This window comes from Bos indicus x Bos taurus, chromosome 13, assembly GCF_003369695.1.
Source record: "Bos indicus x Bos taurus breed Angus x Brahman F1 hybrid chromosome 13, Bos_hybrid_MaternalHap_v2.0, whole genome shotgun sequence".
Lineage (NCBI taxonomy): Eukaryota > Metazoa > Chordata > Mammalia > Artiodactyla > Bovidae > Bos > Bos indicus x Bos taurus.
In genome coordinates, this window is record NC_040088.1 from 82,013,430 (window position 1) to 82,038,889 (window position 25,460).

Consider the following 25,460-nt stretch of genomic DNA (forward strand, 5'->3'; position numbering starts at 1 on the left):
GAAACAAACTTATGGTCACCAAAGGAGAAAGGCGAGGAGGGGTAAACCAGGAGCTTGGGATTAATACACACACACTTCTGTACGTAAAGTAGATAACCAACGAGGACCTACTGCATAGCACAAGGAGCCATACTCAGTATTTCATGATGCTCCATAAAGGAAAAAAAGAATCTGGGAAAAAATACATGTACATAAAAAAGAGAGAGAAAGTCATGTATATGCATATAAATAATTCTCAGAGGATAATAAGAATAAATATTTATTGAGTACTTACTATATGCCAAGCATATAGTTCCAGGAGCTTTACTTGAATGCTTTCATTTAACTCCTTGTCAGCTCTATGAGGTCGGAATGGTTAGTGATCACTTTTACAGATACAAACACTAAGGAGATGGGAGTTTTGAAAACTTGTCTATGGCATCAAGTTGGTGGGGGCAGGTTTTCTATGTTTTAAATTAAGGTTTCTTGATTCCTCAACTCATGCTGTAATCCAGAAAACTAAATTTCAAGCCAGTTTTTGGATATTGTTTGTATTTTCTTATTTATACATTTATAGATTTAAAAACTCTGTAATAAATAATTATTTAACATTCAGAAGTGTTATTCTGAAACATATTAATTTCAGTGGACTCTAATGAATAAGGAGTCCACATGCACATTTTATCTTGCCTAATAAATGAATCATTTTCCAGTAAATTCAGGATTTCAACCTGCTCTTAATATTTTTGTTCTAAAGAGATAAAACAAAAGTTACAGCCAGAGAGGACGTGAAATAATTACAAGTAAGCTACTGATAATGAACCAAATACTTAATGTGGTTCTAAAATGGAATTGTGTATTAGTGATTTTAACATTCACAGCTGAATAAGTAACTCTTATTTCTGATTTACATTCTGGGTATAAGGTATAGGAGAAAGTCAACATATTGCAGTTATCCTGGGAGAAGTTCTTTTGTGAATTTCATTCATACTATTCTTTACTAAAATGTATCAAATTCTGTAAATCCAAAATAATCACTTTTTTTGGGGGGGAGTATTACATGTATGTTGATAGCTATAGTAAAATTTATTATTTAAAAAATACATAGATTTATTCCTATTTTTTTCATTAAAAGGCCAGTGCTATGCCAAGATTATAATGTGATTCCAAATGTCACTAAGCTTTTTTTCAAGTTAAAAAAGCCTTAAATCTAAGGGAATTTGGTGCAAGTAAATTATTTTCTGTTCTCAGAAAGCTTGTGGGCAAAGTACCAATTTTATGAATATGGAAAGGTCTCAAAGTTCTCACTGAAATATATATTTGGATTATTAATAGAAGACAGTCATTGTTTTGCCTCTCTTTTTACATACAGTACTACTTTGAAACAATTAAGGTAACTTTAATAAGCAATTGAAATAGCTAAAGGAGTACCCATTAAGGTTATTGTTATTGTTATTTCGATGGATCATGTTGATCAGGATACGAGTTCAAGCACATTAATTATCCCTAACAATGTGCACAAAGATAATGTTTAAAAAAATCACAACAGGATGTCCACAGTATTTCTGGTAATGTATCTATTTACAGAACACAATTAAACCTAGTTGAACAGTTCAGTTCAGTCCAGTCACTCAGTCGTGTCTGACTCTCTGCGACTGCAGCACTCCAGGCCTCCCTGTCCATCACCAACTCCCAGAGTTTACCCAAACTCATATCCATTGAGTCGGTGATGCCATCCGACCATCTCATCCTCTGTCATCCCCGTCTCTTCCCACCTTCAACCTTTCCCAGCATCAGGGTCCTTTCAAATGAGTTTGCACAACCACCGGCTCTACGAGGCTCCCCATATGAACCGTAATTAACACAATCTGCCATTTATGTAACCTTTTCTTCTGTGAAGCGTTTAAAACACCTCTTGTCAGTACACCTTTGGTAATTAGTGGATATTTTCTAGAGCCACTGTTCTGTAGATATGAAATTACAGCAAAGATTCAAAATATATAGCCAGTTCCAGGAAACATGTGTCTCCTAGCTCTGAAACTGACTTTGGTTTATAGATCTTTTCACAGCATCTAATTCTACCACTCCTCCAAGTAGAGTATACTTTACTGTGAATAATGAGTTTTAAAAACTTTATGATGGAGGTTGATTTTTTTTTTTAAATCTCCAATTTGTTTTCAGAAAATTGTCATAACATTTAATTTACTAAAGATAAATATTGTTTCAATTTAAACCCTGCTATTTGAATCTCATTTTCCTTTAAAAACGTCTCCAGTTGACACTGGTTTGAAAGTGCAAACCTATAAATAAAAGACACAGTGGATTATAAAGACTCAATTTGTAATTATTGACTGAATTCTCAGAATCCAATTGTTTAGAAAGTTGTAATTTGCAGAGAACTGATTGATGGATTTGATTTTCTATTCAGTTTCTTCTATTCCTTTTTCCCTTGGCTAGATTTATAGTAACAAGTTAACATTTTTTATCTCCTCCCCCACAACAAGATGTTAGGTCAAATCAGGTAAAGGTCAAATCAGGAACAACTACAGAGAAAACAAATTCTTTGCACATCTTTCTAAATGTTTCACGCTTCTTTTTTCATGCTTAAATACAGTGATATTTTTACAGTTACTTAAACTGGTAAACTTTTTCCAGACTCACGGTGCTGCACAGTTTTCTTTTTCTGGAATGAATTTCTCTTATTCTCAATAGCAATGCTCCATTCCATTTGTTCATGGCGTTTTCCCCAATTTACATCTGTCAGTTGAAATTTTTAACTGGCACCCTCAGAGACTGTATAATCCTTGAATCTACCATATTATCAGGGATGGAGGGCACACAATAAGAGCTCAAGAGATACTCCTTGAGTCTGAATGGATAAAGAAGGTGTGGATAAAAATATAGTGGAATATATGTGGTGTATATAGTGCAATGCATTCATCCTTAAAGAAATTAAATAATGCTATTTGCAGCAACATGGACAGACTTGGAGAGCATCGTGCTTAGTGAAATAAAATAGACAGAGAGAGAATACTGTATGATTTTACTTATATGTGGAATATAAAATATGGCACAAATGAATCTACCTATGAAATAGAAACAGATTCAGAGATATCAAAAACAAATTTAGGGTTACCAAAGGGAAAAGGTGAGGTGAGGGGGAGATGGGGGGAGGGGTGGATTAGTGGTTTGGGATTAGCAGATGCTAAGTGTCAGACTTTATTTTTTCGGGCTCCAAAATCACTGCAGATGGTGACTGCAGCCATGAAATTAAAAGACGCTTACTCCTTGGAAGGAAAGTTATGACCAACCTAGATAGCATATTCAAAAGCAGAGACATTACTTTGCCAACAAAGGTCTGTCTAGTCAAGGCTATGGTTTTCCCAGTGGTCATGTATGGATGTGAGAGTTGGACTGTGAAGAAAGCTGAGCACCAAAGAATTGATGCTTTTGAACTGTGGTGTTGGAGAAGACTCTTGAGAATTCCTTGGACTGCAAGGAGATCCAACCAGTCCATTCTAAAGGAGATCAGCCCTGGGTGTTCTTTGGAAGGAATGATGCTAAAGCTGAAACTCCAGTACTTGGGCCACCTCATGCGAAGAGCTGACTCATTGGAAAAAACTCTGATGCTGGGAGGGATTAGGGGCAGGAGGAGAAGGGGATGACAGAGGATGAGATGGCTGGATGGCATCACCGACTCCATGGACGTGGGTCTGAGTGAACTCTGGGAGTTGGTGATGGACAGGGAGGCCTGGTGTGCTGCGATTCATGGGGTCGCAAAGAGTCGGACACAACTGAGCAACTGAACTGAACTGAACTATTATATTAATATATAGGATAAATAAATAACAAGGTTCTACTGTATAGCATAGGAAAAAACTGTATTCATAGTGGAATCATTTTGCTGTAGAGCATAATCAACACACATAAATCAATTATTTTTCAATTAAAAAAATAAGAAAAAATACTACAGGTCGAATTTAAAAAAGACATATTTGTTGAGTCAAGGACAGGATCTTAACTGTTACATCTTCTGGCTCCAAAGCATGAAACAAAAGAGCAATAATAACAAGCTTGATCATTTTCTTTTGCTTATTAAAGTGATGCTGAAACGTTTTGGGGAGCCCTTCCATAGTTCTGTCCTGTTTGCAGCATCAGCAACTTTTTCCACAGACAGCAAGAGACTGACAGCAAACAGTCACTCTTTTCTTTTCTGTTACCTACAAAAGTCTTTAATCTGTTTCATTTTTTTTTCAAAAAAATTCTCAATAAGAACTGGCCAACGCAACAGCTCTTGACACTTTTCATAACTTATTCACAATTTAAGAATGTTTTCTCAACTTCATTCAGTGCAACTTCAATGTTGCCAGTATGTTTCAAGAGACTCAGAGGTTCTTTCTTGGGTATAAGTGTTATTTTTGCTTACTTGTTGCTTAGATACGAGGATAAAAATAATTTGTAAAAGAAAGGAGTGTTCTGCATAGAGGACAAGAAAAAGGTTTTATGCAATATACCCAGTTACCCCAGAAACAACAGTAAATTGTTTTAGAACCAAGTATGTAGAAATGCCTTTAAATGAAGGCAAATTACTTTTTTTAGGAGGTTAATGTATAGTGCTGCTGCTGCTGCTAAGTCGCTTCAGTCGTGTCCGACTCTGTGCGACCCCACAGACGGCAGCCACCAGGCTCCCCGTCCCTGGGATTCTCCAGGCAAGAACACTGGAGTGGGTTGCCATTTCCTTCTCCAATGCATGAAAGTGAAAAGTGAAAGGGAAGTCGCTCAGTTGTATCCGACTCCTAGCGACCCCATGGACTGCAGCCTACCAGGCCCCTCCATCCATGGGATTTTCTAGGCAAGAGTACTGGAGTGGGGTGCCACTGCCTTCTCCGTAATATACTACGTGCCTCAAACGCACTAGGCGAAAAACCAAAAGCATCTCACGTCCTTGTCCTCTCACCTATCTGTCACTTAGGTGCAAAGTAGGCAACATCCAAAATGTTTTGATTCTGCACCCTTCCCAGACAAAGCCTTTTGAGCACTGCCCTGCATAGTATGCAAATAACATTTATTTATAAAAATGTACTGCCATTCTATTTATTAACTTATCAGTCTTAAACCTAGACTTTTAAAAGGGAGATAAAATGAAATTAATATTTTAAAATCCTCCTAATCATAATTCTTAATCATCAGTTAATATCTCAAGGAACATCAAGAAAGGATTTGTTATTAATGAGCAGCTTAAATTCTTGATAATGTTAATATTTTTTTGCCAATACATTTTTGGCATTAGTTGGTTATTTTTTTAAAAAATTTACAAAGAACAAGGGGCTTTCTTATTGAAAATACTGGGATTACGGGATTGAAAAAGATACATAGAGACCCATATATTGTAAATATTAACAAATGAGTCATATTCTTAACTTTAAAAATGTTTGGATAATATCGGGGCATGGTATATTTTAGCATGATTATCCAGAGCTATTAAGCAGTGGTAATTTTAGGAAGGCGTCATGCTCACCCTTGAAGATGGAAGACTACAAGCCTCTAAAGCTGTCTCGACTCGCTTCCGGTCTGCTGAGAACAGGCGGTATATGCTGTGAAGGGAAAGCAGGCCAGGTGAGAGAGCTGCAGATGCCAGCCGCAACACCCCACTCACTCAAACCTCGGCATCCCTCACCTGTAAAGACCTAAAATATAACACTTGGTCCAGTATCAGCATCTGCGCTCTGAGAGATATATGTGTGTGCTTTTCAAAATCAAAGTGTCTAATAGAAAATTAATATTTTGAGACAATGCTGACCCAATTAAAAACCATTGCATTAAAAATGCTTCTAGTATTAAGCTTTAAAATAAATATCTTAACAATTTTGTTTCCTTGCTGCCACCCACTGCTCTGAAAGTGTACATTGTTAATATTATTATTAATTAATACCTTTTTATGAGCAGAAGCTCACTGGTAGCTGTCAAAAGTTGAAGGCTTTTGACTGAATATGGTCTAGAAATGCACTTTTTTGGTCAGTGATTTTGCTTTAAAATATATAACTTAAATAATGGACAGTTTAATAATTTGGATTTATGGACTATTGAAACATTAGGAAATCTATCACCTGGAAACCACTAGCCCCATGGGAAATCTGGTAGAGCTGAGTTATCCTTGTCTCTTTGAGACAGATTTCCTTCTTCAGTTTTCCTTCTTGCCCCTGGCCTGCTTTGTCATGGATGTTCTCTGCCTAACTTCTGTTGACATTTGAGTTTGCAACCCTTTTTTCAAGGCTAGTGTCATCTTGGAAGAAAGAGGCATCACGGTTGCCTAATTCCCATTCCTACACTAGATCTGGGTCTCAGATGTTCTTTTAGGTTTAACAGCAAAGGTCTCCCATCCCCTCCACCCACTTCCTGCTTTGGTGTTCCTTGAAAGTGGCGCCACGGGGAAGGAGGAAGCCCAGGAAGCCTCTGTGAGGAAAGCAGCTGCACCGATGCACATACAGTGCATGTGGGGCCTGGCGACCACACAGCTCCAGGCTCCCCTGGACCAGAGCAGAGACACAGCACAGATTCAGGTCTCTGAGGAAACAGAAACAGAAAATAATGGGAATCGCTTGCACAGCTTACTTTTTGAGAGGAATGCGTCCTTCTGGAGTGACTTGCAGCTTAAGCTTAGTATACCTGTTGGAGAAGCAGAAAACAGTGTTTAATTTTTTTAAAAAAAGCTTTTTATTGAAGAATCAAATGCATAGAAAAAGGCTTTTTCATATGTACAGTTGGCTGAATCTTTACCTATTGTCCAGGTTTCTGCAATCAGCACCCACATCAAGAAAAAGAATATTCTTATTTTAATAGAACCCCAGGAGCCCTTCTCATGCCCCTTCCAGAGCTGGTCCCCCAAGAGCAAACCATTATCCTGCCTTTAAACATTCAGATTAATTTTGCACTTTACATAATAGAATCACACTCTTTTATGGCTTCTTTCACTCAATATTATGTTTTCAAGATCCATCCATATATTTGCTTTTCACTATGAATCTTTCACTCTCATTGCTGTATGGTATTCCATTGTGTGAATATAAAACTGCACTTATCTCTTTCACTGCTTCTGGGCATGTAGACAGAGAGAAGGCATAGGAAAGCTTCAGTTCGGTTCAGTTCAGTTCAGTTGCTCAGTCGTGTCCGACTCTTTGCGACCCCATGAATTGCAGCACGCCAGGCCTCCCTGTCCATCACCAACTCCCGGAGTTCACTCAGACTCACGTCCATCGAGTCGGTGATGCCATCCAACCATCTCATCCTCTGTCATCCCCTTCTCCTCCTGCCCCCAATCCCTCCCAGCATCAGAGTCTTTTCCAATGAGTCAACTCTTCGCATGAGGTGGCCAAAGTATTGGAGTTTCAGCTTTAGCATCAGTCCTTCCAAAGAACACCCAGGACTAATCTCCTTTAGAATGGACTGGTTGGATCTCCTTGCAGTCCAACGGACTCTCAAGAGTCTTCTCCAACACCAGAGTTTGAAAGTATCAATTCTTTGGCACTCAGCTTTCTTCACAATCCAACTCTCACATCCATACATGACTACTGGAAAAACCATAGCCTTGACTAGATGGACCTTGTTGGCAAAGTAATGTCTCTGCTTTTTAATATGCTTACAAACTCTATTGAGGAGTATATAACTGGGACACCAACTGCTCATGCACACAGCCATTCCATTCCTAGGTGTAGATGCGACAGAAATGCTTACAGCATGTTCCCCAAAAGGCACGCTCTAGAATGACCATAGCAGCTATTCATAGGGAGATGCCTGTTGGAAGTGGACGTCTGCAATAGGCATGATGAGCCAACTAGCTGTTTTACTAGCTGTAACATGCTATGTCTACGTGTCACTTTCCACCAACATTCTGTGTGGCACAGCAGATTTTCCAGAAAGTCTGTTAGATGAAGAATGGTAAGGAGACAATTGAAACAACAACAAAAAAAAGCAGAATAAAGGGAGGAGGAGAGGGGAAGGCATGTAGGAAGGGTCCTGAAGGTGACAAAGTAATGCGATGAGAGGATGACACGAAAGAGCATTTGAGTAAACCTGTGAAGTCCGGGTTAACAGCAAAAGAAATTCAAGAAAGAGCATGAAAGAAATGTGGACTGGAGTCTTTGGTTTGGAATGATGGGTATGTCTTACAGAAGAGGGAAGACAGAAAGTTATTAAATAAAAATAGAGGACCACCTAGTAATGTTTCCATTTGTGGTTTTGATTTCAAGGCTTTCCAACCTCCTGAACATCCAGTGTCCAAACTGATCACAACCAGCTTTCCTACTTGCTCATCTGGCAGAAATCATTATTTTCCTTGGTCAAATAAATTTCAGAAAAACTATGTAATTCAAGAGTGACTGGGTACTCCTGATTTGCTTTTTTTCTTTTCCTTTTCATTCTGCTTTTCCCCTTACATTCTTTTTCTCCTTTCTTACTAACAGTTGCTATGATTGTCTAGAAGAACAGGAATCAGGACATCAGCTAACTGATTTAAGCTGCATCTATCAGAGATCTTAGACTCTGGAGAATTGAGTCCCATATGTTGTTTGTTCTCTTCCTCAGATTAATAATTGATACAATGCAGGCAGATGTAGGGCTGAAGACTCTCTGAGATGAATAATTTTTGATTCTGGGCATAGTTGCCAGGATTTAGAAGTATCTCCTTACTGAGTGTCAAAGGCATTGACATTCTCAGTGTAACACAGATGTAGAGCTCAGAGGAAAGAGCAATCTTTACTGGAAGTATTCCAATTCCAAGCAGTGAACCTATCAGTTCTCTAACAAGTCCCAGAGGGAAATTTATGTTTATCAATGTGAGAAGCCAGTGCAGCATAAACAAAAGACTCACAAAGGAGAAAGGAAACTGACTCAGATGAAGCAACACCCTTTGCAATAAAATTAGAGCTACTTACGCCTTTTCCAGAAATGCGTCCCTGGACATGTTTTGGGCCAGCAGGTTTGTTGCCAAACTGAAAACCTCATTTGTCCATTCCTGAAAAATGTGAATCACACTTTCATTAGCTTAAATACTGTGCAGTCATTAGACATATGTTTTTAGCGAGGCTACTAGGAAGACAAATTAGTTCAATTTGTATGCCTAAGGGTTTTTTCCCTTTTTTCCCCTCTGTTAAAATGACACAATTAAATTCAGATCACTGAATGACTACTCTTTTCCTAAGGAAATGTTCTTTACCCATGAACAAAATTTTACCTGCTTTTTAAAATACCTAGAGATAAGAGAACTGATGTATTGCCTTTAATAACCAAGTATGTCTCACTCTTTTTCTTGCATTATTAACACATAGAGAATTTTAAAATGTAGTCAATTATATTTCCGACAGGGCTTCCCAGGTGGCGTTAGTAGTAAACAAGCACCTGCCTATGCAGGTTTGATCCCTGGGTTGGGAAGATCCCTTGGAGGAGGAAATGGCACCCTGCTCCAGTATTCCTGCCTGGAGAATGCAATGGACAGAGGAGCCTGGCGGGCTACAGTCCATACGGTACCAAAGAATCAGGTATGACTGAAGCAACTTAGCACATATGCATATTTTCAACACATCTGCAAATAAGATCTTCCTATTTTACTACTCAAGTCAAAACAGCTACACCAGGGAATCTTTAAATGTTAATTACAGTTCTAGAAGTGTCTCAACTAGCTGCAGTCCCAGTGTCACACGGTACTCAGTACTGTTCCCTCCCCTCAGCTCTGTCCAGTCCTTACTGCTGTCCTAATCCCAATCCCTACCTCACACCACCCAACTCTGATTTCTCTTGGCATCCAAAATAAAAAATGCAAAAGAACAAATCTACAAAAAAAGCTGAAGTTCCATTCTGGGTGATGATCTGGAACACTCAACATTCTGGGCTGCAAAAAAAGTCTCTAAGAGAAGATGAGATAAGAGCTAAGTAATGTAATCATCTGATGTTGTAGTTGACTTGACTCCCTCTTCAATGTTCAACAGCTTTTCCATCTAATTTTGTTATTTCTACTATAGTTTTTATTGTTATTTTGTGTTTTGCCTCCTGGTTTATGATAATATGCAAATAATATGCCATCATGTAATACAGAAATAATAGAGGTAAAACTTGGGGTACCAAGTGATGGGGGAGGGAAAGGGACACTTTAAGCAGAGTTTTGTGTGTTTGTTTTTATTTTAAAATATTGAGCTTATTTAGAAAAATCAGCACAATATAAACTGCCACACAAATAGTTATCAATGACAGATGCTCCTATCCATTCAAGTATAGATACGTAACTCCTTAAATTAAACATCTTTAATTTTCTTGAGAGTCCCTTGGACTGCAAGGAGATCCAACCAGTCCATCCTAAAGGAAATCAGTCCTGCATATTCATTGGAAGGACTGATGCTGAAGCTGAAACTCCAATACTTGGGCTACCTGATGTGAAGAACTGACTCATTGGAAAAGACCCTGATGCTGGGAAGGATTGAAGGTGGGAGGATAAGGGGATGACAAAGGATGAGATGGTTGGATGACATCGCTGAATCAATGGACATGAGTTTGAGTAAACTCCGGCAGTTGGTGATGGACAGGGAGGCCTGGTGTGCTGCAGTCCATGGGGTCACAAAGAGTCGGATACAACTGAGCAACTGAACTTAACTGAACTGAATTTTCCTTGACCATAAAGAAAGCTGAGCACCGAAGAATTGATGCTTTTCAACTGTGATGTTGGAGAAGACTCTTGGGAGTCCCTTGGACTGCAAGGAGATCCAACCAGTCAATCCTAAAGGAAACCAGTCCTGAATATTCATTGGAAGTACTGATGCTGAATCTGAAGCTCTGATTCATATACTTTGGCCCCGTGATGTGAAGAACTAACTGATTGGAAAAGAACTGACTGGAGCGTGGTGTGCTGCAGTCCAAGAGTTGGCTATGACTGAGCGACTGAACTGAACTGAATTTTCCCTGAAGACTTTTAAATTCTGGGGTTATATAAACTTAAGCAAAAAACATTCACATTAAGCACAGATCAATTTTGCACAAATAAGTGTGATCAAGCCACTTAAATTATCACCTGAAATAACTTGGACTTCAAAGAAAAATCTCAGATAACATTATACACCATATGTTCTGTAAAAAGATTCACATTATTCTGTGGGTTATAACTTACTGGCAGAATTTAGTGAGAATGGGGAGTAGCCTTAAATGAATTGGAAAAAAAGAAGGGAAGTTGTAACAAGAAAAGTAGAGTTGGGGAAAAATAAAAAAGAAAAGTAGAGTTTGGGGACTTCTGTGGTGGTTAACTGGTTAAGACTCCATGCTCAATTATGGGGGCTCAATTATGAAGCTGTCACAGTCCAGGTGAGAAGTATTGACACTCTACAGATTGTTAGTGGAGGGCTTGGGGAAGACAGTACAGAAGAGCTGTCAGTGAAGTAAACTTGATGGACACACAGGAAAACTTTGGAATAACTATTAATAGCTTTAAAATAAAATGTTCTCAGATTAGATTACTTTAAACTAAGAGTAATAACTACTGGCACTGATTTTCAAAATATGTTTCTGGTATAATACTTAATATTTTTCAGGTTAGGGGTCAAACTGTAGACTTTTCCAACTCCAAGGAAACCTTGAGTGTGTGTGTGTGTGTTAGTTGCTCAGTCATGTCTGACTCTTTGCAACCCCATGGACTGTAGCCCGCCAATTCCTCTTTCCATGGAATTATCCAGGCAAGAATACTAGAGTAGGTAGCCATTTCCTTCTCCAGGGGATCTTCCCAACACAGGGATCAAACCCAGGTCTCCCACATTGCAGGCAGACTCTTTTTCACCATCTGAACCACCAGGGAAGTCCATGGCAACCTTATGCATTGGTAAAAGTATTTATAATTGAGGGCAGTGTACCATTTTGTATATTTACTGGGGGCCAATTGCACACCAGAAATAGGTACAGTGAAGGTACTATGAAGAGCTAAGGAGATTTAATTTGGCCTGACATTTAATGTTGAAAGCTAAGACCTCTATTACATTCAGTTCAATAGAAATATAATGGGAGGTACACAAATAATTTAAAATTTCCAGAAGCCACTTTTTTAAAAGGTAGAAATAAACAGGTGAAATAAATTGAATAATAAATTTTATTTAACCCAATATTTCAAACATATTATTTGCTATATAATCAACATAAGATTATTGGGCAATTTTCTTTTCTTCTTATGCACTTGGTCTTTGAAATGAGGTGTGCATTCTGCACTTACAGCTATCTTAATTTGCACTGGCAACCTTTCAAGGGTTCAACATCCACACATAGTTGGGAGTTGTGGCTGCATTATTGGTCAGGACATGTCTTCTAGATCCTTTGCTCTTTCTATGGGTTCTTTATAAAGCCAGTTGAAGGACTGCATCATTACCACATTCACTGAACAGTCGTAGCTCATTCAGAAAGTAAGGCATAACTTATTTCATCACATTCTCAGAATGTGAGCATCTAAATTTCCAAGTATGGAATTCCTAGAATCCACTGATTTCCTGTAGCCTTTTGAGGTACGCAGAAGATCTAATCCAGCCTGAATCAAAGACTCAAGGTCTCAAGCAGTGACCAAGACAACTTTAGAAACAACACAATCCTTGGCTAGGTACTGGTGTCAGTCCATATTATATGGAGCTAAAACAGCATGGTATGTTGCAGTCCATGGGGTCACAAAGAGTGGGACATGACTTAGCAACTGCACAACAAAAAAACAACATGTGTTTACTTTGGGCTCCCCAGAACCTGAGACAGGATTTAGGAGAAATGGGTTTATTATGAAGTGTTCTTGGGCAACATTATCAGGAAGTGAGCAGGAATGGGAAGGGAAGAGGCAGAAGGGTGAAGTACCAAGCAAACTCTGCAGATGGTAATTTTGGTGTAATTCTTCCCTGTGCAGGACACTATTAAAACTTGAACTTTCTGATGAGCAGAAAGGGAGCTGGAGTTTGAAGATCCCTGTGCCTAACCTTCTTGGAGGGCACAAACAAAATTTTGTGCAGACCAGGACCCAGGAGAAAGGAGCAGTGACCACACAAGAGACTGACCCAGACTTGCCCATGAGTGTCCAGGAGTCTTTGGCAGAGGCGTGGGTCAGCAGTGGCCTGCTGCAGGGTCAGGGGCACCGAGTGCAGCAGTGCATGCATGGGACCTGTTGAAGGAGGTGCCATTATCTCATTACCTCCACCATAGTTTGGCCTCAGGTCAAGTTACAGGGAGTGAACACAGCCTCACCCATCAACAGAAAGTTGGATTACAGATTTACTGAACATGGCCCCACCTATCAGAACAACACCCAGTTTCCCCCTCAGTCAGTCTCTCCCATCAGGAAGCTTTCATACACTTCTTATCCTTCTCCATCAGAGGGCAGACAGACTGGAAACCACAATCACAGAAAACTAAGCAATCTGATGACATGGACCACAGCCCTGTCTAACTCAGTGAAACTATGAGCCATGCCATATAGGGCCACCCAAGACAGATGGGTCATGATGGAGTATTCTGACAAAACGTGGTCCACTGGAGAAGGGGATGGCAAACTACTTCGTATTTTTGCCTTCAGAACCCCATGAACACCATGAAAAGGCAAAAAGATAAGACAATGAAAGATGAACTCCCCAGGTTGGTAGGTGCCCAAAATGCTACTGGAGAAGAATGGAGAAATAACACCAGAAAGAATGAAGAGATGGAGCCAAAGCAAAAACAACAGCCAGTTGTGGATATGACTGGTGATGGAAGCAAGGTCCGATGCTGTAAAGAGCAATATTGCATAGGAACCTGGAATGTTAGATCCATGAATCAAGGCAAATTGGAAGTGGTCAAACAGGAGATGGCAAGAGTGAACACTGACATTTTAGGAATCAGTGAACTAAAATGGACTGCTGCTTCTGCTAAGTCGCTTCAGTCATGTCCGACTCTGTGCGACCCCATAGACGGCAGCCCATCAGGCTCCACCATCCCTGGGATTCTCCAGGCAAGAACACTGGAGTGGGTTGCCATTTCCTTCTCCAATGCATGAAAGTGAAAAGTGAAAGTGAAGTTGCTCAGTTGTGTCCGACTCTTAGCGACCCCACGGACTGCAGCCCACCAGGCTCCTCCGCCCATGGGATTTTCCAGGCGAGAATACTGGAGTGGGTTGCCATTGCCTTCTCCACAAAATGGACTAGAATGGGTGAATTTAACTCAGATGACATTTATATATACTACTGTGGGCAAAAATCCCTTAGAAGAAATGGTGTAGCCATCATAGTCAACAAGAGTCCAAAATGCAGTATTCATTTCCAAGGCAAACAATTCAATATCACAGTAATCCAAGTCTATACCCTGACCAGTAATACTGAAGAAGCCGAAGCTGAACAGTTCTATGAAGACCTACAAGACCTACTAGACTAATACCCAAAAAAGATGCCCTTTTCATCATAGGGGACTGGAATGCAAAGTAGGAAGTCAAGAAATACTAGAGTAACAAGCAAATTTGGCCTTGGAGTACAGAAAGAAGCAGGGCAAAGGCTAATAGAGTTTTGTTAAGAGAACACACTGGTCATAGCAAAAGCCTCTTCCAACAACATAAGAAAAGACAACCATGGACATCACCACATGGGCAACACCGAAATCAGATTGATTATATTCTCTGCAGCCAAAGATGGAGAAGCTCTATACAGTCAGCAACATCAAGACCAGGAGCTGACTGTGGCTCAGATCATGAGCCAAATTCAGACTAAAATTAAGGAAAGTAGGGAAAACCACTAGACCATTCAGGTATGACCTAAATCAAATCCCTTATGATTATACAGTGGAGGTGACAAATAGATTCAAGGGAATAGATCTGGTAGACAGAGTGCCTAAAGAACTATGAATGGAGGTTTGTGACATTGTACAAGAGGCAGTGATCAAGACCATCCCCAAGAAAAAGAAACACAAAAAGGTAAAACGGTTGTCTGAGGAGGCCTTACAAATAGTTGTAAAAAGAAGAGAAGTGAAAGGCAAAGGAGAAAAGGGAAGATATACCCATTTGAATGCAGAGTTCCAAAGAATAGCAAGGAGAGATAAGAAAGCCTTCTTCAGTGATCAATGCAAAGAAATAGAAGAAACAATAGAATGGGAAAGACTAGAGATGTCTTCAAGAAAATTAGAGATACCAAGGGAACATTTCATGCAAAAATGGGCATAATAAAGGACAGAAATGGTATGGACCTAACAGAAGCAGAAGATACTAAGAAGAGGTGGCAAGAATACACAGAAGAGCTATACAAAAAGATCTTCATGACCCAGGTAATCACGACGGTGTGATCACTCACCTAGAGCCAGACATCCTGGAATGTGAAATCAAGTGGGCCTTAGAAAACATCACTACGAACAAAGCTAGTGGAGGTGATGGAATTCCAGTTGAGCTATTTCAAATCCTGAAAGATGATGCTGTGAAAGTGCTGCACTCAATATGCCAGCAAGTCTGGAAAGCTCAACTGTGGCCATAGGACTGGAAAAGGTCAGTTTTCATTCCAATCCCAAAGAAAGGCAATGCCAAAGAATGCTCAAACTACCACACAATTGCCTTCATCTCTGGCTAGCAAAGTAATGCTCAAAATTCTCCAAGCCAGGCTTCAAGAGTACGTGAACCATGAACTTCCAGATGTTCAGGCTGGAATTAGAAAAGGCAGAGGAACCAGAGATCAAATTGCCAACATCCACCTGATCATCGAAAGAGCAAAAGAGTTCCAGAAAAATATTTACTCCTGCTTTATTGACTATGCCAAAGCCTTTGACCGTGTGGATCACAAAAAACTGTGGAAAGTTCTCAAACAGATGGGAATACCAGACCACCTGTCCTGCCGCCTGAGAAATCTTTATGCAGGTCAAGAAGCAACAGTTAGAACTGGACATGGAACAACAGACTGGTTCTCAATTGAGAAAGGAGTATGTCAAGGCTGTATATTGTCACCCTGCTTATTTAACTTATATGCAGAGTACATCATGAGAAACTCTGGGCTGGATGAAGCACAAGCTGGAATCAAGATTGCCGGGAGTAATATCAATAACCTCAGATATGCAGATGACACTACCCTTATGGCAGAAAGTGAAGAAGAACTAAAGAGCGTTTTGGTGAAAGTGAAAGAGGACAGTTAAAAAGTTGGCCTAAAACTCAACATTCAAAAAACTAAGATCATGGCATTTGGTCCCATCACTTCATGTCAAATAGATAGGGAGACAATGGAAACAGTGACAGACTTTATTTTTGGGGGGCTCCAAATCACTGCAGATGTTGACTGTAGCCATGAAATTAAAAGACACTTGCTTCTTGGAAGAAAAGCTATGACCAACGTAGACAGCATATTTAAAAGTCAGAGATATTATTCTATCAGCAAAGGTCAATCTATTTAAAGGTATGGTTTTGCCAGTAGTCATGTATGGATGTGAGAGTTAGACTAAAGAAAGCTGAGAGAATTGGACATAAAGAAAGCTGAGCACTGAAGAATTGATACTTTTGAACTGTGGTGTTGGAGAAGACCCTTGAGAGTCCCTTAGACTCTCCAAGGGTGAGTGATCCAACCAAGGTGATCAAACCAGTCCATCCTAAAGGAAATCAGTCCTGAATATTCATTTGGAGGACTGATGCTGAAGCTCCAATACTTTGGCCACCTGATGGGAAGAACTGACTCATTGGAAAATACTGATGCAGAAAGATTGAAGGCAGGAGGAGAAGGCGATGACAGAAGATGAGGTGATTGGATGGCATCAACGACTCGATGGACATGAGTTTGAGCAAGCTCCAGGAGTTGGTGATGGACAGGGAAGCCTGGCATGCTGCAGTCCTTGGGGTTGCAAAGTCAGACACAACTGAATGACTGATCTGAACTGAACTGTGCCTGTCAGTCTTGGGTCAGGGCTGCTGAAGGGGATGGCAATCCTCAGGCCTTTTCTGCTTTCCTTGATAGCAAAGGGGGATCTGGCATCCAGAGGGCACAGCCAACAAAGAGACATGGGTGCAGGTTGTTGAAAGTTAAAGCCAGTCCCCACAGGGTGTTGTGTGTGAACTGGTGAAACGGTTGGAGTGGATCTGGGCAGGGCACTGCTATGGGCAGCAGCAGAATAACAAATTCCAGGACGTTTGTTTGTGTACCAGAAGAAACTACACTGTGTAAATGGGAGATGGTAACCACAGGATCGGAGAACTGGTTCACACAGGTTCTGGAACCAGGCTGCTCAGACTTCCGTGTGCATACAGATCACTTAATGATTCTTGTTGTGTAGACAGATGCTGATGCGGATGCTGGGGACTGGAGGCAGAGAATCCTCATCCCAGGGGAGCGCCATGCTGGAAGCAGGAGGATTTACAGCCCTGACCAGAAACTTGGTAGAAATGTTGGACTTTAAGCTCCACACCAAATCATCTGACTGAAACTCTGCATTTCCCCAAGAAACCTGTATATATTTCATGCATATTAAAGTGTAAGCATTCTTCTGGGCCAGGGGTAGCACTTTGAGGAGCAACCTGCTCCAGGACCTGACTTAGGAAGCATTACTCTAATCTTTGTCTACTTGCTTCCCAAACAAAGAAGGAAATAATTTTGGCTATTAGTTTTAGAATAACCCAAAAGCCCTTCCAGCTGTATTAAGAACAATGTGGCTAAGAAGTGTGGCCAAAGCAGCTTAGAGCAGCCTTGGCTTATCATGAGATTATGACACAGTCTTAGCTTCAGGGTAGATGGAGCCTACACTGGCAGTGTTCTCATTTATCCAGTGCTGGGCCCTAGTTAGTATAGCTTTGGAAGGATGGCTTCTTATTTAATCTGGAGGATTTGTATTTCAACTTTCACAGGCAAAGTTCTGATGATTACCACTAAGCTGGGTTCAGCCCCTGCTGTCTAAATCCTGAAGCTCTTTAAGTTAAGTTTTCTGCCTTAGGATCAATCTCTTTTCCTGATGAGGACTACAGAGGCCTGAACTAGAGAAAACAGATCTAAAAATCACCTGTCATGGAATTTCATCTGGAGCTTAAATGCATGTGTTCTGTAACATGACTTCGGCAATTCCCTCACCCCAGGGTCGTTACTGAGATCTCAGTCTTGACACTATTAAATTTTCCAAACCTGTTACAAAGTTCTTGTTGTTCAGTTGATCAGTCATGTCTGACTCTTTGCCACATGGACTGCAGTGTACCAGACTCCTCTGTCCTCCACTGTCTCCCGGAGTTTGCTCAGATTCCTGTCCATCGAATCATTGATGCTATCTGATCATCTCATCATCTGCTGCCCCTTTCTCCTTTTGCCTTCAATCTTTCTAAGCATCAGGGTCTTTCCCAATGAGTTGTAGTCATGCTTCCTAAGGCCACTTGACTTCACACTCTGGGATGTCTTGCTCTAGGCAAATGACCACATCATTGTGGTTATCTGGGTCATTAAGACCTTTTCTACATCATTCTTCTGTGTATTCTTGCCACTTCTTCTTAATGTCTTATGGTTAGCTCCTTACTGTTTCTGTCCTTTACCATGCCCATCCTTGCATGAAATATTCTCTTGATATCTCCAGTTTTCTTGAAGGGATTTTTACTCTTTATCATTTTACTGTTTCCCTCTGTTTCTTTGCAGTGCTCACGTAAGAAGGCTCTCTTACCTCTCCTTGCTATTCTTTGGAACTCTGTGTTCAGTTTGGTATACCTTTCCCTTTCTTCCTTGCCTTTTGCTTCACAAAGTTACTCTACTTTTATTTCTAAAGTTATTTCAGTTCTGTCATTCTTGCCACAGGATTTATGTGTTTGCTTAATATTACTAACAATTGTTTCACAATGTTCAGTTACTCTCATTGGTATTGTTTAAGTATTTACTAGGCACCGAGGCACCTACTATTTAGTATTAGTAGATACTTTGCATCCAACAACTTAATTCTCATAGTAATTCTCTTGGAGGCAGGTACTGTTATTAGTCTCATTTTACAGATGAAAATTTAAGGTTTCAAAGCTCTTATAAAACTTATTTATATCCTCAGAGCTAATAAAACAAGTTTGGGGTTAGAGCACTGGTTTCTTAGGATCCAAATTCTATACTCCTAGATACTATGCTTTTTATCATTTTGTCCTAGATAATTTTAGGGTGGCTGAACATACAGTTGAACAAGATAAAAAAAAAGATAAGTCCACGTTACTGTATTTAAAACACTGATTTACAGTTGCTGCGGGCTAGGCACTGTTCTAACATTTTTGTAAGTAACTAACTCATTGAATCCTCACAATCACACAGTGAGATATTAATGTTATTATCAGTCCAGTTTTACCATTGAGAGAGCTGAGACACAGAGGCATTCAATTCAAGCGTAAAGTCTCACATCTAGTTACAGGCACACCTGAGATTTGAAACCAAGAAGCTTGCCTCCGGAGACTAAACACCTTGCTAACTATGCTACAGTGATGAAACAAACTGCAAAGCTTATAAATACCTTACCACTATGTCATAATGATGGTAGAGGGGAAACGATAACAGGGCTGAGGTTGATCACAAAGTGTCAGTCCAAAGCCTTAGAACTTGGATAGAGGAAGTCACAGATTCAACTCAAACTTGACTGGACTCACATGAAGAGAGAGATTCAGTCCAAACTTTTGTATCTAGTCATGCCATGTCTACCAGTCATGCTGTTGTTCAACAAGTGTTCACAGTTCGGAGAACATTTCTCCTATTGCAATTCACACTTCTTAACTTTTTGGCTCAACTTATGAACACAAGTTGATATTTCTGTTTGAAATACAGATATTTCTGTTTCCCATTGTTCTGATGCATACTATCTTTAATATTTTAATGTATTGTTAATCTTTCCTTTTTTCAGCATTACATATCTCTGTTATACCTGAAAATGCAGAAAATAGTGTAACTAACACATATCCAATGTAACAAATGGTACCATTTTGCGATATTTGCTTTATTGCTTTTTAACTGTTATATACTTAAGACACTGGTGCAGACTTATTCTGTGTTGTTCTTCTGCTTGATTCCATTCTTCTTGCTTTCCCAGAAGCAAGCTCTATTTTGAAAAGTAGGCATTAAAGAATATCTATTTTCATATGATATTCTGAGGACAATGGTCTTTATCAGTGTTCAACAAACCCCTGAAGGCTAAATCCAGCCTGCCACCTGTTTTTGTAAATAAAGTTTTACTGCTACACAGCCATGCTCATTCATTTACATATTGTCCATGGCTGCTTTTGTTCTACAGGGGCAAAGTTGAATAGTTGCCAACACAGACTCCCAAAGGGCAAAATATTTACTGACTGGCCCTTAACAGAAAAAAATTTTGCCAGTCCTGGTATGGACTCCTATATGGCTATATAAAGTATTACATAAATCATATCAAACTGGATGCATCCTTTGGCCAGCTGCTATTTGCAATCAACACTATGTCTTTAAAATGTGTTCCTACTTCTCATTTAGATCAAAGTTATTAATTTTAACTACTAAACTATTCCACTATAAGAATGTGTGCTCAGTCGCTTGAAGTTTGACTCTGAGACCCCATGGACTGTAGCCCGCCAGGCTCCTCTGTCCATGGGATTCTCCAAGCAAGAATACTGAAGTGGGTTGCCATGCCCTGCTCCAGGGGATCGTCCCGACCCAGGAATCGAACCCATATCTCTGGCATCTCCTGCATTGCAGGCAGGTTCTTTACCCACTGAGCCACCTGAGAAGCCCTCCAGTTGCTTCTTATATATATAAGAATATAAAATTTATTAATCCTTTCTTTTGTTGATGGACACACATGGTTTCTTTGCACAAACCAACTTCCTGCTGCCTCAAGCCACATCCAGAAGTTTCTTTCGGGTAACTACTATCGTGATGTTTTCTTTGGATGCGGCATCTTCAGCAGTACCAGATGCCGCTCGCTGCTTGCTCACCAAAGCAGTAAGGACCTTCTATGTTCCTTTTGGCAGTGTAGGGGAGCTTGTGTTTTTCTACATTTTAAAAAACACTTGCTATTATCAGCCTTTCAGAAATTGTTTGCAAATCTGATAGATGCAATGTGGGACCTTGGATTGGCCTTAATTGCCATCACTGATTTACCTGTCTGGTTGGCTTTGTTTAATTCCTGTCAGGGCTGTTCCACTTTATCTTTTCTGCAAATGTCCTGTTAACATTCATTTTTCTTTTGGTTATTTGTGCTTATTGTCTTTAAAAAGAGGAAAGTTTTGTTTGTTGGAGGTTTGTGCTCAAACACAGGGTGATAGTCAGTCTCAGTCTTACTGACAAAAACAGAGACACACAATGACTGTCTTGTAAATGCCACCTACGATCGTGTCATGCCAGGCACCCAGTTTACGGCTGTGACCTGACACCAAGCAGCTGGAGTCACAAAGAAAAGGCAGAGTGTGAACTCTGTCCTCAGAAGCATGTATTTGTTCAGTGAGATCTTTGGGGAAACAAAAACATTCTAAAAGGAACACTCAATCAATCTCTCTGCATATATTGAATATAACCAATTATGAGCCAATGGTTACCCTAATGAAATAAAAGGAGTCACAAATGATAATCTAAAAGCAAGTATTTTCAAAGTACCTGATTTGGAAACCTCAATCTATGTTTTTTTTTTTTTTTAAATAAAAGATTCTTGGAATAAATAATAATTTAAAATGGAATATTTTAATATTTGTGAGCTATGTGAAAGTCCTAACAATTTTAATAGCTTTCCATTATTTTTTAGTTTGTTGGCAAACTCCTATTGCCATAATTGATAATGGTGTCATTTCTATTACTTCTGCTCATGAGCAGGCAGCAGGTTGGGATTTGAGTAAGAAATCCCAACCTGGCTCATTCAGGGTTGCATTGCCTGGCTGAGTATGTTTCTCTTACCTGCTGGTAGGCATCAGAATTCATCTTGCCATGCATTTGTCTTAATGGCACAGTAAAGAATGTTTTCATCATGAAAGACGGTATATGAGCTGCAAAGACTTTCATTAAAAGCAGAAAAGACTGTCTGAGTAGTAACCGAGTTTATGGGTCTATATTGAGTATTTAGAATTTTGGCAAAATTTCTGATACAGTTCCCTTGTTTTAGGTGGCAGTGCTGATCTTATATCTTACATTCAAAATGTTCACCTGATACAAATATAACATAATTACCAAAACAAAACAAAAACCAGGAAGCATATAACAACCCAATATTATCAGAGTTGGGATACTAGAAAAATCATATTACTCAAATGACATAATATCAAGGAAAGGTGCATAGTTATTTTCAGACGATGTGATTCAAATATCTTTAGTCTATAGTTGCCAAAACCACAGCTCAAATTAGCCTAGGAAATATGAGAATTTGCCAAGGACACTGGATCATTCCTGTAACTGGAGGGAACATCTGACAAACTGCAGCAAAAACTTGTGTAGTTATAAGATCATAAGGAACCAGGGGCCTGAATGGCAGAAAGACTTTCTTCATTGCTTTTTCACTTCTCTCTCTTCCTGATATCATTACTTTCTTCCTGATTGACCAGCTTCTTCTCCATGGTCACCAATTGCACCAAGAATTGTCACATGTGGCTCCTCTCATCACTAGAGAGAGTCTGACTGATTTCCTACTTCCAGTAGGAAAAATCCTGGGAAAGGTCTCTTACTGGTTGCTCTACCTCTAGAACAATCCATTTGGATGTCCATGAGAACCAGATCACTGGGCCTGGAAGAGAAGCAGTGAGTAGAAGCATGAAGAGTATAGAAAACACTGCATATAGCCATTCATGGGAGTATATGAAAAAGCAGGAGGAAAAAAGGATATGTGTTATCCCACAACCTGTGTGGGATCTCACAGCTCTGTAACCATTCTTTTTATATCCCAAGAAATAGATATGCACTTGATGACCTGAGTTGACTGCATGAATGAATGAATCTGTAAATAAAAGGGAATTACATCCATGCTATATAATTTATGCTTTGTGAAATTCATTTTTATGTATCCCTTGTTATAAGTATTTAGTCACCATGGTTTGCTCTGGTGTTTTGGATAATAGCTTCACACATTTCCTATTGTAATTTGAACTGTGCTAGAATAGGTTATAAGAACTCAGAGTCCTGTGCATAGCAATTTCCAATTAATAAAGTACAGAATTTTTAGTTTTAGGGCCTAGAGCATCTACATTGGCTTCATAGATATGCTTTATGCTTTGTTCTGTTTGGGAATGCTTTCTGAAGACTTGTTGCTCAATTATTTTTCCCTGGATAAGTGAAGCACGCTGTAATAAATGGTACCTGATGGTCTAAGGAAGAGTTCAGTGTTCAAGTGCAGTGTTCAAGATATGGATGCAAGAATAACACTTTGAGAGCTAACAGTCTACTATATCCCTAATCCTGCTCTTACACCTTTTAACATTCTCCTGAGCAATGGGAAAAGCTTAATGTGGTAACAGCAAATTGAAAAAAATCTTAAGAGAATTCTTCAGAGGGGGGAGAAAAACCCCCAAAGAGCAACATACTTGGTACAGAGTGGAAAAAGAGAAAAATGTTTGCTTTGGTTACGTTTTCATGATGAGAGGTTTTCAGTTGTATCACTGTGAGTCTCACGTATTTTTTTTTCTTTTTTTTTTTTAATTTTATTTTTAAACTTTACATAATTGTATTAGTTTTCCCAAATATAAAAATGAATCCGCCACAGGTATACATGTGTTCCCCATCCTGAACCCTCCTCCCTCCTCCCTCCCCATACCATCCCTCTGGGTCGTCCCAGTGCAATAGCCCCAAGCATCCAGGAGACATCCACTTCTCTGTCCAGCTAGTTCCTGAGTCATTGTTTATTTGTATAACTGAGAAAGGTCCATCAAATGCCTCGGATGAAATTTCCAAAGCTTTGCTTCCATGGCGTTCATGTCACTACACCATATTCTTGAAGTGGTTCTGTCCAAAACGCTCATCTCACTTTTACAAAACCACTTGCTATTATGAACCCTAAGCCTAGCAGTATCCATGCAAATTATGACCTTGATTGCATTTACCAAGGTATTATGTATTATAGACAGTAAAAATGTATGTAACCAGGTTCTGAAATTATCATTGATACTATAGTTTTTAAGCAAGTCTATTTGAGGAGATCAAATGAAAAAAATTTAAAAGAGAAAAAACAGCTAATTTCTTTAGTAAGATGCATATCAAGGCTGAAAAAAGAGGAGCAATCACAGTTTCTTGGGAGTTAAGTGGTGCTGCTTTTTGTTAAATGGAATTTGTTTGACAAAGCCAAAACTGCATTCCATGAAACTGATTAGTAACTACACGCAGGTACTTGCTCATTAAAACTTAGTACACAAAATTTTAAAATATAATTTTCTCTATTGGAAACCAATTTGTTTTAAACAAACTTAATTATGCCCACCTCCACGTTTATTTTAAAACTTTTTTCAAGCCAGATTCTTCTTTTTTTTTTAATGAAGGAGTATTTGGCCCTTGGTAATTGACTTCACCTGTTAGTCCTTTCTCTCTGATAACTAGTCTTTGTCCTTGGTTCTGATGGCCTCACCTTCGGTCAATTTTCACTGCCTATGAGGGCGAAGGAAGGATGAGTCTTAAACACAATCTGTGCTTGTCTTTTCATTTAAATTTACACTACTGATACCTGTCTATTTAATGCTTCTCATTGACTCTTATATTGTTTATGCTTTTACTAGTTTATTTAAACATATATTTCATTGGGTTTCAGAACCCTACTCTGCCACTGTCTAGCTGTGGAACCCCTGCTGAGAGCTAATGTCCATTTTCTCCTTCTGTCCTGAATGAAATCTGACATTATTCAGGCCAGAAAATATAACTGAAAAATCTACTTTTCCCCAACGTCTCCAGCAGTGAGAGTGGCAAGGTGACACACGGTGAGTCTGGTGCCGTCAGCAGTCTACTGGGAGGCTCTGGGAAAGTGTGGTTCCTGATGTAGGGGTTCTGTCGTCTTGCTGCTGGGAACACACATAGCTGGAGTGGCAGAGGCATTCCTCTTCTTAAATTTTGTGGGGTTTCTTTAATATTTATAAACAATATATTTGCAGTACTTTTTTTTAATTGACTGGTTTTAGAACTTAACTATTGATTTTCACTCTGGTTGATGAGGTTTTCTTAATTTATTTAATTGGAGGGTAATTACTTTACCACACTGTGATGATTTTTGCCATGTATCAGGATAAATCAGCCGTAGGTATGCGTGTCTCCTCCACCCTGAAGCCTCCTCCCTCCCCACCCCATCCCCCTACACTGTCACGGAGCACAGGCTCCCGGTGCCCTGCTTCACGCGTCGGACTCCCACTGGTCATTTATTTCATGTATAGTAATGTATATATTTCAATGCTATTCTCACCCTCTCCTCTCACTGAGTCCAAAAGTCTGTTCTTTACATCTATGTCTCCTTTGCTGTCCTGTATGTAGGATCATTGGTATCACCTTTCTGGATTCCATATATATGTGTTCATATATAGTATTTGTCTTTCTCTCTTTGACTTACACACTCTGCACTGATGAGGTTGATGAGGCTTTAAA

The 25,460-nt window shown here is 39.5% G+C and overlaps 1 protein-coding gene across 2 annotated transcripts in view; it reads right to left on the reverse strand.

Moving 5' to 3' along the window:
- The window catches only part of PLCB1 (phospholipase C beta 1), an 856,985-nt gene that overhangs the window by 249,628 nt on the left and 581,897 nt on the right, over nucleotides 1-25,460 (reverse strand). For both annotated transcript variants that reach the window (XM_027560329.1, XM_027560330.1), the window contains exons 5-7: nucleotides 8,910-8,989; nucleotides 6,592-6,645; nucleotides 5,498-5,573 (exon numbers count right to left, since the gene is read on the reverse strand). In XM_027560329.1, coding sequence (XP_027416130.1) covers nucleotides 5,498-5,573; nucleotides 6,592-6,645; nucleotides 8,910-8,989 — 210 coding nt within the window. The remainder of the gene's footprint in view (nucleotides 1-5,497; nucleotides 5,574-6,591; nucleotides 6,646-8,909; nucleotides 8,990-25,460) is intronic.